This window comes from Mercenaria mercenaria, unplaced genomic scaffold (assembly GCF_021730395.1).
Source record: "Mercenaria mercenaria strain notata unplaced genomic scaffold, MADL_Memer_1 contig_2055, whole genome shotgun sequence".
NCBI lineage: Eukaryota > Metazoa > Mollusca > Bivalvia > Venerida > Veneridae > Mercenaria > Mercenaria mercenaria.
Genome location: NW_026460087.1, coordinates 8411 through 25914, shown reverse-complemented (window position 1 = coordinate 25914; position 17504 = coordinate 8411). Strand labels below are relative to the sequence as shown.

At 32.0% G+C, this 17504-nt stretch overlaps 1 protein-coding gene across 2 annotated transcripts in view; it reads left to right on the top strand.

Annotated features, from left to right (window-relative positions):
- Positions 1–17104, top strand: part of LOC128552113 (uncharacterized) — a 59789-nt gene extending 42685 nt beyond the window's left edge. Inside the window, exons 11-14 of one of the 2 annotated variants that reach the window (XM_053533125.1) lie at positions 1134–1166; positions 7128–7160; positions 8146–8178; positions 13164–17104. In XM_053533125.1, the coding sequence (XP_053389100.1) occupies positions 1134–1166; positions 7128–7160; positions 8146–8178; positions 13164–13223 (159 nt within the window). In that variant the 3' untranslated portion in view covers positions 13224–17104. The remainder of the gene's footprint in view (positions 1–1133; positions 1167–7127; positions 7161–8145; positions 8179–13163) is intronic. The other variant, XM_053533126.1, reaches the window with a different exon arrangement.
- Positions 17105–17504: the final 400 nt, after the last annotated feature.

Genomic DNA, 17504 nt, shown 5'->3' with positions numbered 1-17504 from the left:
TTTTTGGTAGATATTTTATTTCCAAATGCATTGTATTTTTACAGCTATCTCACGCCTACTCGGTTTGCTTCTTAATATTAGTAAAAATGTAAATATTTGACAATGAAAGTGCTTTCATGACGAAATGGCCAAATTTACTGCTAAATCAGCTTGTTGGTAAACATCACCACGACCACAAATTAAGAATGAATTAGCAAAATTAAAGTTATCTGTAAAGTTAAATTATATCTACATCGCCTACCATTCCCCGATTTTTGATATTCGATATACTGCTTGTAAAAATGCATAACATATGATGACACTCACCTTTGTTGATGTTCTTTTATCGCGACGTGCACTACCTCAAAAGTTGCGACAGAGCAGTTTACCATATACCTCTTAAAGAGGTAGCTCTGTAGTTTACCAGGCGTGAAGTAGAACCCGGTCATTTATAGATATATAAACCCTACACACGCACCGTTTCCAGTTAACCCGCGCATATACATGTATATGCACATGCAGGTAAAAGTTTCAAAACTGTTGAAAGGTTGATAATCCCACAATAAACTACACTATTAGCATCCGACTTACAGTAATTATCTTAACTTTTACGATATCTCAGTTTAAATACATTTTAGCAAAGCATGGCATAAACATTAATTCCGTTGTTTTAATGGTCGATTTACTGGCCATGTTATTTGATATTCCTATGAAATTGACAATATACATTTTGATATAAATATTCATTAGCAAAGACGGTGAATCTGCATTTGTCCTTGTGTTTGCGTTTCTTCATTGTTTGTTTGAAATTTTCAGTCAAGTGTGTCATTTCTTTGGTATTCGTTGTCTATATACGAAAGGGAATTATAAAGAAAAAGGTCGCCTATCAAAATACAGACTTTTTACACACTTTCTACTTACAATAACAAAACAGAACACCTTAATTTAGGTCCCAACAAATTTTTTATATCATTAAGTGAGTAGATAAATGCTAGTCTTATAAATGCATATTACAAGTAATTGCTGTTATGATTGCACTAAATATATAATGGACACAACAAGAGACATTCGCATAAAGTTTGCTGTTGGTAGAGTTAAAATGAGTATTTGGCTTTAAAAAACATTTATTTACAATGTGTAACTTGTTTCTTCAGGAAAATGGTGAAAGAAGAGGAGCTGAAAATTTGGTAGTGTATCAATCCTTCTTCTAGATCTAAACTTTATAACATTATATAACAGGCAAATTGTTGTTTCATGTTTATTCCAAAATGTACATTACACATTGAACCATATTTTATCTGGCTTAGGGTACAGTAAGGCAAGCATAATGGCCAAGTTTTTGTGATAAGATAAAGTAGAAATTGTAATCTATCAGTTTACACTTATTTGTTCAAACACGACTGAGACGAAAGCTTAAAGCTTAATTGATTAATTGAACCACTCTCGAGTCCGCTTCCGTGAAAAACTGTAAGCACCAATAAAACATAGATATCATTATGTGAGTAGATAGATACTAGACGTATAAATGCTCTTTTCAAAGTAGAACTCTGCTTCTTTGATAGCACTAAAATACACACGAAACGAGATACTCACTAAATGTTTGATGTGTATTTTTATACAGTTCAAGTTAATTTATATCTATACAAAACTTAAGTTTTACAGTGTCTACCTTGCATCTCAGGATAATGACAAAGGAAAGATGATGTAGTGTATCAATCATTTTGCATTTTTTACGTATGTAATTTTACAAGGAAATATTTGTTTATATGTTTACTCAAAACTGAACATTATTTTTTAACCAAATACCTTAGGGAACCTTAGACATTGCGATTACATTTCTCTATTTCTCTCATCTGCTATCCTTAAAATATGAAAAACGTGAGCCACGGAGGAACTATATTGCTCATCTGACCTAAATTGTACTACAAATGACCAATTTCCAGTTTGAACTACATGCCATTAAGAAAACATTCTGATCTGGTCTCACGTAGATCAGGATGAAAATATAGTATATGGAGAATTGGCAATGCTGTTCTAAAATTTGATTAATTTTTAAGTTTAGGATAACCTAGTCTCTAACCGAATTTTTTTTTAAAAAAAAACATTCTGAGAAAATTTAATTATTTACAGGTAAAAATAATAGCATTTAGCAAGTCAACAAGGGTTCTCTATGATTTGTACTAGAGTTTTATTCATAAGATGAACCAGTTCCAACTAAGATATAGACTTTATAAAGACGATTATTCGCATCAATTTTATGAAGGACAAATTGGCACTATATAATCTTGAGTGTTCATACTATATTAAAATTATTCGAAATAGCGCCTAAACAGTTCTTTGTCTCCGGTAACATGCTCAAAAATAATTAGGGCAGGTAGGTCGGATTTCTTTTTTATTATTATAATCATTTTTATAATTAAGTGAGACATTTTAGAAGCTAATTTTGGGTCAAAGCTGAATACAAATAAATGAGTTATGCCATTTGAGCATAAGTAAGTTAATTTCCAGGTTGAAGGTCAGTTATTCAAATTCTTCTTTGTTTCATATAAAAAATGACAACTTCAGGTCGTTTTTGCGTATCTCTATAGAACATCACTTTTTCCTGCACATTCTTTAAAAGATTGATGAATACGACGATAGCGTTTATTAATAATTAAATCTCTATTTTACAATGTGTACTTTGTCTCTTCAGTAAAATGAGACAAGAAGGTGTGGTGTGCATCAATATTTTTTCTAAGCTTTTTAACATATACAATTTAACAGGCAAATACTTGTTAAATGTTACTCCAAAATGTATATTACTCATTTAACAGATCTTTTCTTGCTAAGGGTAACTGTATGAGTTGTCTTAGCGAGTTAGGTTTTTTTTATTCCTAATATGGCCCAGATGAAAATATGATTTAATGCTTTAAAACCGAACAGTCGACTCACATCTCATCAATATCAAGTTGGATCTGAGGCTTCTTGAGTGTTAATACGATATTATAATGATTCGACAATCAAGTGGTGCACTTGATGGCCAAGTTTCAAACCTGACTTAGATTTCAGTAAGGCAATCATAATTGCCAAGTTTTTGTGAAGATCAAGTAGAAATTGTACTAATCAGTTTACACTTTATCAGTTTACACTTATTTGTTCAAACTCGACTGTGATGAAAGCTTAAAGCTTAATTAAATCACTCTCTCACTCTCGAGTCCGCTTCCTTGAAAAACTGTAAGCACCGATAAAACATAGTAGATAGACACTAGACGTATAAATACTCTTTTCAAAGTAGAGCTCTGCTTCTTTGATAGCACTAAAATACACACGAAACAAGATATTCACTGCAATTTTGATGTGAATATTTTTTAGAGTTCAAGTTAATTTATATCTTGAGTGTTAACACAATATTAAAATGATTCGACATAGGGTCTAAAAATGCTTTGTTTCCGGTAACATGCTCAAAAATATTAGGGCAGGAAGATCTGATTTTTATAACTATTATCATATTTGAGTGAGTTATGCCATTTGAGCATAAGTAAGTTAATTTCCAGGTTGAAGGTCAGTTATTCAAATTCTTCTTTGTTTCATATAAAAAAATGACAATTTCAGGTCGTGTTTGCGTATCTCTATAGAACATCACTTTTTCCTGCACCTTTTTTCATGAAAGTTCTGTCATAGATTAACTACAAAATGAAAGGAAAATAGGGGGTTGAATAGTTTCTAGTGAAATGCCAGTCAGTTGTGGTCTGTTAACCGAAAAATGGCGCATATTTACTCTTGTCCGCGCAATAAACGCCTACTTCCGGATTCGACCTGCAGAACTTGCCATGTGGGGAGTATAAACATAAAAACCGTCTCATTTTATGCAGAATTAATTCTAGCGGTGAAAAAAAATGTGATTCAAGCACTCGTTCAACACGAATTTGTGCAAATTGCTAGTCGTACAAATGCATATTGCAAAATAATTGCTGTTATGATTGCACTAAATATGTAATGCACACAACAAGAGACATTCGCATGAAGTTTGCTGTATATGTTGGTAGAGTTAAAATGAGTTCATGGCTTTAAAAATTATTTGTTTACAACGTGTAACTTGTTTCTTCAGGAAAATAATAGAAGTACAGAAGATGTAAATTTGGTAGTGTATCAATCCTTCTTCTAACTTTTTAACATAATATAACAGGCAAATTGTTGTGTCATGTTTACTCCAAAATGTATATTAGACATTTAACCTTATTTTATCTGGCTTAGTGTACTTAGTGACTTAGTTTTATTCCTAAGATGGCCCAGATCGAAATGTGATTTAAATTTTATAAAGACGACCATTCTGATCACATTTCATGAATAACAAGTTGGCTTCAATCCATCACTGGTGTCATATGAGAGGTCATTGTCGTGACCAACGTGGGGCTCGAACCCTCGATCCCCGGGTTGAGCAGCCGACATGTAGTCGCTGGAGTGTTAACAATGTATTTCTCCTTTATTATTTGTCCTTTGGAGACCTACTTTTGGATGTTACATTATTTTTATAAAGATAAGCATTCTGTCTTGTTTATTTAAGGGTTAGAATTACGCTTTGAGAAACAAAAATCAAACAACACCAAATCATATAAGGAAAGAGTTGTTTAACATGAAATTTAAACAGCATGTAAACATGTGTATTACTTTACGAAACAAGTGTCAGTATACTTATATAAACATTGAATTCCGGAAAAGGACTGCCACATCCGGAGAGTCAAACGTCTTTAAAAAAAAACTCACCATTTTCGAACAACTGTTACACATGTTCGCTTTGATGCATTTGCAATAGCGTGCGAGTTGTGAAATTTCACATAACAAGGTGGAACACAGTTTTCAGCAATTGTTTATCTTTATTATTTTACAAATGGCATTCAGTTTCAAAGGGAGACAACTTTTTCTAGACAGATACTTAAAATATTCGGAAAAAGTTGTCTCCCTTTGAAAAATGAACGCCATTTGTATTTAAAATATTCGGAAAAAAGTTGTCTCTCTTTGAAAATGAATGCCATTTGTACTTATAATATTCAAGAAAAGTTGTCTCTCTTTGATAATGAATGCCATTTGTAAAGAAATAAAGAAAAGCAATTGCTGAAAATTGTGTTCCACCTTGTTATGCAAAATTTCACCACTAGCACACTATTGCAAATGATTCAAAACGAACATGTGTAACAGTTCCTTGAACATGGTGCGTTTTTAAGGCGTTTGAGTGTCCGGAAGTGGGACCCCTTTAGGCAGTCCTTTTCCGGAATTCAATGTTTATATCAGTATACTAACACTGGTTTCGTAAAGTAATATATATGTTTTACATGTTGTTCAATTTTCCTGTTAAACAACCCTTTCCTTCTATGATTTGGTTGATTTCTATGGTTTGATTTTTGTTTCTCAGAGCGTAATTCTAACCCTTAAGTAACGTAGAAAATGTGGCCTATTGCGTTTTAACAATGTTTTTATTTATTTGATCAAGTGACCTAGTTTTTTATTCTAGATGACCAAATTCAAAACTGACAGAGAAATCAAAAGATTAATATTCTGACGATTTGGTAACAATGTAGCCCTTGTAGTGAAAACACCCTTTGTCTAAGATTTAACCACGTGACCAAACTGTAGACAAAACAGATGGTAGAGTTTCAAACCTAACCGAGATCTCATGATAACAAGATAACAAGGACACATTCGCTAAAAGATTGATGAATACGACGATAGCGTTTATTAATAATTAAATCTCTATTTTACAATATGTACTTTGTCTCTTCAGTAAAATTAGACAAGAAGGTGTGGTTGTGCATCAATCTTTTTTCTAAGCTTTTTAACATATAAAATAAAACAGGCAAATACTTGTTAAATGTTACTCCAAAATGTATATTACTCATTTCAACATATCTTTTCTTCCTAAGGGTACTGTATGACTTGTCTTAGCGAGTTAGGTTTTTCTATTCCTAATATGGCCCAGATGAAAATATGATTTAATGCTTTAAAACCGAACAGTCGACTCACATCTCATCAATATCAAGTTGGATCTGAGGCTTCTTGAGTGATAGTACGATATAATAATGATTCGACAATCATGTGGTGCACTTGATGGCCAAGTTTCAAACCTGACTTAGATTTCAGTAAGGCAATCATGATTGCCAAGATTTTGTGAAGATCAAGTAGAAATTGTACTAATCAGTTTACACTTTATCAGTTTACACTTATTTGTTCAAACTCGACTGTGATGAAAGCTTAATTAAATCACTCTCTCACTCTCGAGTCCGCTTCCTTGAAAAACTGTAAGCACCGATAAAACATAATAGGTAGATACTAGACGTATAAATGCTCTTTTCAAAGTAGAGCTCTGCTTCTTTGATAGCACTAAAATACACACGAAACGAGATATTCACTGAAATTTTGATGTGAATATTTTTTAGAGTTCAAGTTAATTTATATCTTGAGTGTTAACACAATATTAAAATGATTCGACATAGGGTCTAAAAATGCTTTGTTTCCGGTAACATGCTCAAAAATATTAGGGCAGGAAGATCTGATTTTTTTTAACTACTATCATATTTGAGTGAGTTATGCCATTTGAGCATAAGTAAGTTAATTTCCAGGTTGAAGGTCAGTTATTCAAATTCTTCTTTGTTTCATATAAAAAAAATGACAATTTCAGGTCGTTTTTGCGTATCTCTTTGGAACATCACTTTTTCCTGCACCTATTTTTCATGAAAGTTCTGTCATAGATTAACTACAAAATGAAAGGAAAATAGGGGGTTGAATAGTTTCTAGTGAAATGCCAGTCAGTTGTGGTCTGTTAACCAAAAAATGGCGCATATTTACTCTTGTCCGCGCAATAAACGCCTACTTCCGGATTCGACCTGCAGAACTTGCCATGTGGGGTGTATAAACATAAAAACCGTCTCATTTTATGCAAAATTAATTCTAGCAGTGAAAAAAGTGTGATTTAAGCACTCGTTCAACACAAATTTGTGCAAATTGCTAGTCGTACAAATGCATATTGCAAAATAATTGCTGTTATGATTGCACTAAATATGTAATGCACACAACAAGAAACATTCGCATGAAGTTTGCTGTATATGTTGGTAGAGTTAAAATGAGTTCATGGCTTTAAAAATTATTTGTTTACAATGCGTAACTTGTTTCTTCAGGAAAATAATGGAAGTACAGAAGATGTAAATTGGGTAGTGTATCAATCCTTCTTCTAACTTTTTAACATAATATAACAGGCAAATTGTTGTGTCATGTTTTCTCCAAAATGTATATTACACATTTAACCTTATTTTATCTGGCTTAGGGTAATCTGTAATTTGTGAATATTTTTTAGAGTTCAAGTTAATTTATATCTTGAGTGTTAACACAATATTAAAATTATTCGACATAGGGTCTAAAAATGCTTTGTTTCCGGTAACATGCTCAAAAATATTAGGGCAGGTAGATCTGATTTTTTTTATCTATTATCATATTTATTATTAAGTGAGACATTTTAGAAGCAAATTTTGGGTCAAAAAAATGAATACAAATAAGGGTGTTATACCTTTAGAGCATAAGTAAGTTAATTTCTAGGTTGAAGGTCAGTAATTCAAATTCTTCTTTGTTTCATATAAAAACGACAACTTCAGGTCTTTTCTGCGTATCTTTATATAACATCACTTTTTCCTGCACCTATTTTTCATGAAAGTTCTGTCATAAAGAAATGCCAGTCAGTTATGGTCCGCTACCAAAAAAAATGGCGCATATTTACTCTTGTCCGCGCAATAAACACCTACTTCCGCTTTCGACCTGCGAAACTTGCCATGTGGGGTGTTTGATATTTTCAGTCAAGTGTGTCATTTCTTTAGTATTCATTTTCTAGATACGAAAGGGAATTATAAAGAAAAAGGTCGCCTATCAAAATGCAGAATTCTTACACACTTTCTACTTACGAAAACAAAACAGTACACCTTAATTTAGGTCCCAATAAAATTTTTATATCATTAAGTGAGAATATAAATGCTAGTCGTATAAATGCATATTACAAAGTAATTGCTGTTATAATTGCACTAACTATGTAATGGAATGAAAAAAACAAGAGACATTCGCATAAAGTTTGCTGTATATGTTGGTAGAGTTAAGATGAGTTCATGGCTTTAAAAATCATTTGTTTACAATGTGTAACTTGTTTTTCAGGAAAATAATGGACGTACAGAAGATGAAAATTGGGTAGTGTATCAATCCTTCTTCTAAACCTGTTAACATAATATAACAGGCAAATTGTTGTGTCATGTTTACTCCAAATGTATCAGGGTTGTAGTAATGCTAATGCTAATGCTAATGCATTAATAATGCATTATTTTTTTCAAATAATGCCAAGTAATGATTAATGCCACAATTTTAGCATTAAAAATAATGCTAATTTAATGCCAAAGTTCGTAATGCTAATGCTAATGCTTAGCATTACTTAGGCATTATTTTCTGTATCACTGGAAATCCCAGGTTCAAGTTAACTTGGTGTGAACCAGATCAGATCCATAGATATACCACAAACGACATAAAACACAATCCAAATGTTCAGGTATGCACAATGTTCTGCCTAAATACTGATAAAATTTAAATCATATATAGGCTATCTAGTTATGAAACATTTTTGAACATACAATTTTACTTAAAGGTCCAATACTAAGGAAAGTGAACATTTTAATTTCTTTTAAAAAGCACAGAAACTATTTCATTTTATTGGAAAATGAAAGTTGGTATGTAGAAATTCGAAATAAATCGCAGTATATGTACAATTATTTTTCTATGAAGTATGAAGAAAGTTAAAAAGACCTGGGGGTTCATTCTGTCGATTCATTGAAATTTCAACATAATACACATACATTTCTTTGAGTTCCAAAGACCTTCTGTAAATTTTGACCTGCCAATCTTCATTATTTAGTGTCTTGCAGAAGTCTATGCACTGGCTATGAAAAAAATTGCCAACTCACTTTCCCTTAGTAATGGACCTTTAAAACACTTGCACTATATGTTTGTAACCAATTAAATTTTCAATAACATTCACAGTGTACTAATAAACTTTGATAATGTGGCAGTTGACCTCAATACAATCGACACTGTTTATTTTCCAATACAGGTAAATCCAATAATTGCTTTACAATAGATATGTGACGGATTATCTTTGAACACCCCTGGACTTATTGGACTCAACTGCCACATTATCAAAGCTTATTAGTATCTAATGCAAATTAATGCATTGAACTATACATTTAAAATCTGGGACAGCTCCAAAGCACAAATTCATAATAACAATTAAAGTGTGACATAATTAGTTTTGTTAACCAAAATATCAAACAGAATCTATTTTTATCTTTTGACACCTTTTTATCAATTAACAGTATGCCACTGATAGTGATGTTAAAGACCTTAAGGCAGCTAGCTTTTACATGTCATATCTAATAGGCTGTTTGGGAGTCATTAAACAGGTACTTGACTTTCAACATAAGTGTTCTTTATAAAGTAATGGTAATGGTCAAAGAAAAATTCAGATATAATATAAGAAAGTCATGCATGTATTTAACTATAGATTACCTAGGTAAATACTGTAAAGCAGACTAAACGCTCATGTTCATAAAATGCAACAGTGATAACTATAATACATTAACAATATCAAGCACTGGAGATATAGACAGATACAAAAATACTGAAGAATTTAAATGCTGTGTTTCTTATGGTGCTGTTGGATCATTTCAAGTATTTCATACAAATTATATATAATCCCTAGTTTGTAGATTTGATTCGTTACAAATGATTGTCATGTGTTGCTGCTATGAAATAAACAACTAAAATGATTAAATGAAAAACAAACAACAAACAAATAGTGATTCGATTATAACATGCAATGATTTACAAAAAGTAATGCTAATGCTAATGCTAATGCTAATGCACCCTATGTAATGCTAATTTAATGCATTATTTTGACAAAAATGAGTAATGCTAATGCTAATTTAATGCCGATTTTTTCTAAGTAATGCTAATTTAATGCATTACTTTTGCAAGTAATTATTAACAACCCTGAAATGTATATTACACATTTAACCATATTTTTTCTGGCTTAGGATACTCTATAATTTGTCTTAGTGACTTAGTTTTACTCCTAAGATGGCCCAGATCGAAATGTGATTTAAATTTTTATAAAGACGACCATTTTGATCACATTTCATGAATAACAAGTTGACTTAAAATCATTACTGGTGTCATATGAGAGGTCATTGTCGTGACCAACGTGGGGCTCGAGCCCTCGATCCCCAGGTTGAGCAGCCGACAAGCAGTTGCTTGAGTGTTAACAATGTATTTCTATGACTTAACCATGCGACCTTGTGTTTGTCCTTTGAAGACCTACTTTTGGATGTTACATTATTTTTATAAAGATAAGCATTCTGACAATGTTTATTTAAGTAAGGTAGAAAATGTTGCCTCTTGAGTTTTAACAATGTTTTGTTGATTTGATCAAGTGACCTAGTTTTTTTATTCTAGATGACCAATTTAAATCTGATCACATCTCATCAATATCAAGTTGGATCAGAGGCTTCTTGAGTGTTTATACGATATTATAATGATTCGACAATTATGTGGTGCATTTAATGGCTCAGTTTCAAACCTGACCTAGATTTCAATAAGGCAAGCATAATGGCCATGTTTTTTTGATGATCAAGTAGAAATTGTAATTTATCAGTTTACACTTATTTGTTCAAACTTAACTGTGATGAAAGCTTAAAGCTTAATTGAACATCTCTCGAGTCCGCTTCCTTGAAATAAACAGTACTTTTGTCATATGAGAAGTCATGGTTGTGACCCACGACTCCACGGGTTGAACAGCCGACAAGTTGTCTCTGGAGTGTGAACGATGTATTTCTATAACCATAGAAACTAGTGTTTTTGCTTGGAGGACCCTAGACTCTTCAAGACAAACACTATGACAAAACTTATTAAAGTCTGATAGAAAATGTGGCCTCAAGTTTTAACAATATTTTCTTTGATTTGATCCAGTGACATAGTTTTTATCCTAACTGACCAATTTCGAAACTCAACGAGAATTCAAAAGATAAATATTCTGACAATATGCCATGACGAATTTGGAAAATTTTGGCACGTGTAGTGAAAACAAGCTTTTTTACGGTTTAACCCAGTGACAAAACTGTAGATATTACACATGACAGAGTTTGAGACCTGACATATTTTTCATCAACAAGAGGTAGTGAACAGCTTGAAGGAAGTGTGGCCTCTGATTTTTAATAAATGTTTTATATTATTGGACTTAGTGATCAAATTATTTAAAACAAAATAACAAACCTATTTTGAAACTTGACATAGACTGCATAAGGACCGAACGTTATCACCTAGTTAGTGAAGATCAAATAGAAAACATGGACCCTAAAAAATTTCTGTAATGAACTTGACCGTCATTCAGTTTGGACAGTACCATTAACTGTTAAAAGGGTTGTTTCCCAAAAAGATACTAACTGACCGGCGAACAGTGCAAATCATGATCTACACTGGTTGCATGGGCAAAATTAATCGTGTGCAGCATTGTACGGGTTAGAGTGTTAACATGGTTTATATAATATTTGTCCTAGGTCTATACTCTGGATTGCCCAATTTTTAATGAGTCAGAGATTTTATTGTGTAAAACATTTATACTTAGTTTTATTAAGATTAGATTAGCAAGGTGAAAAATGTTTAGTGTTAAATTGTTGACGCCACATGATGATTACAATATTTAGCTATGCTTGGTGTCATCATCAGTATAAGTAATTAGTATGTACAGCAGCTTCCACTATATAAACCGATATAAACCGAAATATATCATCGGATTGCACTTTGTCTATTTCTAAAACACCAATAGAACATAGATATCATTATGTGAGTAGATAGATACTAAGCGTATAAATGCTCTTCTCAAGGTAGAACCCTGCTTCTTTGATAGCACTAAAATACACACGAAACGGGATATTCACTAAAAGTTTGATGTGTATATTTATATTGTTAAAGTTAATTCATATTTATTCAAAACTAAATGTTTACAGTGTCTACCTTTAATCTCAGGATAATAACAATAGGGAGACGATGTAGTGTATCCGTCATTTTGCATTTTTACGTACGTAATTTTACAAGGAAATATTTGTTTAAATGTTTACTCAAAATTGAACATTAATTGTTTAACCGAATACCTGGGGGAACCTTAGACATTGCAATAATATTTCTCTATTTCTCTCACCTGCCATCCTTAAAAAATGAAAAACGTGAGCCATGGAGGCACTATATCGCTCATCTGACCTAAATTGTACTTCAAATGACCAATTTCTGATTTGAACTACATGTCATTAAGGCAAAAATTCTGATGTGGTTTCACGTAGATCAGGATGAAAATGTAGTATATGGAGAATTGACAATGATGTCCTAAAATTTGATTAATGTTTAGGTTTAGAAAAACCTAGTCTCTAACCAAACATTTTTCAAAAACATTCTGAGAGAATTTAATTAATTACATGTAGAAACATTTAGGATGTCAACAAGAGTTCTCTATCAGTAGTACTAGCGACAAATCTTTATTCCTAAGATGAAATCCATTTCCAACTAAGATATAAAATTTATAAAGACGGACATTCGTACAATTTTATGAAGGACACATTTGGCACTATATAATATTGAGTGTTAACACTATTAAATGATTCGACATAGTTACCAAATTTTCTACCGTTTTTGATCAAGTTTATAAATAATCTGACCATGGTTTACGTAGATTAGATTGATAATGTGGTCTCTTGAGTATTATATCACATTTATTCCATGCCTCCGTATGTTTCTATTTGAAATAAAACATAATGACTTTGAATTTTACTTTTTCGTATCAAATCTACATAACGTGATCTCTCACAAGATCGAAAATATATATGTATTTCCATATTATGCACCAACAATGTATAGATGTGTAAAGTAACCAGATAAATTGATGTAAGACATAAATTTCGAATGTTAACATTACCGTTCAAATGTGATGTTCTTTAGTTTAAACAAATTTCTGAGGAAATGGACGTTTATCGACAAATTCTTCATTTAGATAGTTATTTACACGATTATTGATAGCATGACGTTATCGCATGTTTGTGTCTGTTTACATGTGATGTCACATAAGGTTTACTACATTTCAGTTTCAAAGACTACTGACCACTATATCAAGTCCTGCTGGGTGGATACATAAGCTCATTTAGAAAACGATGTGCTGGACATTGATCAGTAAAAATTGACAACTATAGCACGCTCGACTACTCGACAACTCCTAAGTTAAACAAGGACCATGGCTGGGCAAGATTTGCGAAGCCGTCTTTCAAACTATTACAATTTAATACAAATCAATTTTATTATGGTAATGACAACAACCTGTATACAAAACTTCAGCTAAATTTTCTAGGTCAGGTAAGGGACATATCTTGAATAAGTTTCTACAACGTTGATGGACTGAAATCATTAGTTATCATCGTAAGAGTTCTTCAACAGCAATCTTCTTTTTAAAGTACAATATAATCTCTATTTCCATCTTGGTTATTTCTGTTGATTTGACGTACATTTACTAAAGATACGATCGTTTTTTTAACAAAATAAGGCTTGTCGGCAGTCGAGTTGAATTTGCTGCAAGAACATAATATTTTTAGAAGAATACGTAACATCAACATTTTGAAATCCCACGTTACGGTATATTATGAGATTAATAAAATCGAGACAATGCTGAAGGCTCATATTTGAAAGGTGGCCGCCACCTTTTACGCCATAATTAATACAAAACTATTATCATGTTGTTATATCTTATTTTCGATAAATATTTTCTCTTAAATTAGGCTTGAATTTTGATGGATATAGTAGAAAGTTCATTTGAATTTATTGCTTTGGGTTACATCGCTATATGGCTCTAACGGTAAACGTTCATGTACAGTATTTACAGTAGCACTTATCTAACCATGTAATTGTGCATATCATCTACTTTAACAGCTATTTCATTTATTGCAACATAATCTAAAGCCTTATGGAACTTTAAAACCATAAAGGTGTGATTTATTAACAATATAGACTATTGATGAAAACTGGTGTTTTTGTGTAAAGGTGCATGTCATCATGTTTAAAACTGTGGCAACTAAACCCTCCAACCAACCTTCAAATTCTTTCTTCATAAATCTTTTATATGCGGCGTTTGTAAAAACCGTAATGTTTAGATTGAAAAATATAATGTTCAGCATGAAACTGCGAAATATTTTTTCTGTTTGACACAGAAACAGTGATATCCAGTCGTGATTATGATTCTTTACAAGTTAGCTAATCGTACATTTTCTTAAGGGAAAGACAAAATAAGAAGCCTTCTCCATTTCATTTTAATTGTATATCCAGTCGTGATTATGATTCTTTACAAGTTAGCTAATCGTACATTTTCTTAAGGGAAAGACAAAATAAGAAGCTTTCTCCATTTCATTTTAAGTGTATTTCTGAAGACCTATCCTGTCTACCTTACTTGTCCATATAATTTTTTACACCTCTTCAACATGGATGTATGAATATATTTGCCCTTTACATGTATATTGAACAAAAAGCATAGTGACACCCACATTATTGCCAAATACAGATATTTTGTTCCCTAGCTCTTTTACACGTATTTTGTGATATTTATAATTTGTATTGTCTCCTTAACTTTCCATGTCAATTAGAGGTAAGGTTATCTTAGTATCTATGTAAAGTATATCAATGAGTAACATATATCTTAATAGATAGTTTAAGTGTTATTTTGTAATAAATATTAACTTATTTCTTTGCGAATGTCCTATTAACACTTAATACATGAACTGTGAAATCTTTTAATTTCATGGGCATGAAATATTATGGTTTTGGTCAAAACGGCAATTTCGTGGGGATATGAATTCGTGGATTTCAAATTTTTAACATAACATGAATGTGAATTTTACTCGTTTGATAGGATTAGATTTCGTGGATTGACTCAACCACGAAATCCACGAAAATTAGTCCACCACGAATATCAATTATTTCACAGTTTATGCTTTGTTTTTGTAGGTCGGATAATACTATATCTATAGGTTAATAGCTTTGTATCGGGAAATATGCACGAGTTCTTCAGTGGAAATACTGCGCGACTTTAGGAGCGCAATATTCTCCCGCTGAAGAACGAGTATTATGTATATTATGTAAATATTATAAATATGTTCAATAGCCTGAATAGGATTGACAATACTGAACTAAATAGAAAAAATAGTGCAACAACACACACGGAATTACGTCACGCACCCGATATGAAATTCGGACGTCAGTGTATGGAAAAATATTGACGTTTCCGGTACCAGTGTAACTTAACGGGGAATAGAAACGAGTATGTAATAATAGGGAAAACATGCATCTACGCTTATCTAAAACATATTTGTACTTGTATCTGCTAATGTCTAAAGAAGTATATTTAATTTATGTGAAATGCAAACTTTCAGATGATTCAGTCTGAAAAAAAAACATGCATTTACTTTTATCAAATGAAATTATGTGTGTACGTTGTTGACATTCTGTTGTTGTTGTTGCTGTAGTAATTGTTGTAGTCTTCTTTTTATTCAATACTTTTATGATACCGTGATATCACAGAATCATGTATTGCTTAATATCATATACAGAGCAAAGACATGCAATAATATTTCAGTAATACGACAGAAACAAGCAAGTATCAACTATTTTGATATGTTTTCAGGGAATATCAATTAATTGAAAATTATCTGAAAGATACAAGTATGTTTTGATATACAATGGTACAGAAAAATGGTTTGAATGTGTAGTGCAGTCCTCACATAATAAAAGAAGTTACAGTGTTCATTATTGATTCTTTATCGGTTCTGCCTATCTTAAATGCTTATAAGTTTCATCTGGATTTAGCGTTTTAAGTTAAAACTATCAGTCTGTTCACGTCTATTCATATTACAATTAATATATTTTAAGTAACTAGTAATGCAAAACAGAAAGCAAACAGATGTACCTTGTGTGCATGTTAGTTTTGTTGTTGTTTATTTGTATGACTTGTTTTTCTTTATTTAGTTATTTTGCAATACTCATATTCTTAAAATATAGTGCCTAAAAGTATCTTATTAAAATATGTAGTTATCTAGTTTTCTTTATCTTACGTTTGATTGTATGATGAGCTTCAGTGGTTTTTATGAACTACATTTGAATTATTTTAGAAATGTAAATAAATACTGTACCTACATCTGAATTTTTTTTAGAAATGTATGTAAATAATGTCATATTTTTTTAACCTATATCTGATTTTTTTTAGAAATGTATGTAAATAATATAATATTTTTTCTAATCTATACCTGACTTTTTAGAAATGTATGAAAATAATATCATATTTTTTTCTAACGTATATTTGATATATTTTTTAAATGTATGTAAATAATATCATATTTTTCTAACCTATACCTGATTTCTTAGAAATGTATGTAAATAATATCATATTTTTCTAACCCATACATCGTACGTATGAAAGCAGTTACTAAAAGTATATTATCATGAAAATGCATCAGAATGTACATCTTTGCCAGGGGCGGATCAAGGATTTTTCCAGGGGAGGTCCAGATGGGGGAAGGTGTCTGAGGGGGTGTCTTCCTCCTGCTGGTTGGGGTATGGGGGCCTCCCCCGGAAAACTTTTGTTTATCGGGGTCAACGGAGAGCGACATTTGAGCGTCTAAGAGTAAAAACAAATCAAGAATCTGAATCCCTTAAAAAATGTAATCTTCACTTTGAAAGTTAAAAATCCATTATTATTTTACAAATTTTCCCATGAAAACGAGCATAGTGGGTGTACAAGGATGAAAAAATAATACCATTTTAAATCACCGTTAGATATAGGGGTGTTCCGTTCCAGGCAAGTTCATTTATCCTTGAATTGAATTTACGATACACAGCAAGTTATGTTTGGATTTTCGGTGCCACGGCACGTTATAATATGAGTTTTGTACTGTTTGTTCAACTGTGAGAGTGCAGCTTTAACAGTTTTCACCATTAACTTTGAAAATTCTGTACATGTCCCCCCCCCCCCCCCCCCCCACACACACACACACACACCCCGCTGGTTCCGCCAATGTTTGCATCACATACTTTATTACATTAAGTAAAGGCAGAAAATATATTAATGCCCCCCCCCCCCCCCACGCTGGTTCCGCCAATGTTTGCATCACATACTTTATTACATTAAGTAAAGCCAGAAAATATATTAATGCCCCCCCCCCCCCCCCCCCCCCGCTGGTTCCGCCAATGTTTGCATCACATTCTTTATTACATTAAGTAAAGGCAGAAAATATATTAATGTTCTCTAACGTTTATGTCCTTTGTATTTTTCAAAGAAAATGAGAGATTTCATATAATAAGTTTTTTTTCTTGTTTGGTCAATTATTTTACACTGAATGGATAGATATTCAAGTAACTTGGCCCGAGCAGTCAATATAACAAATAGATTC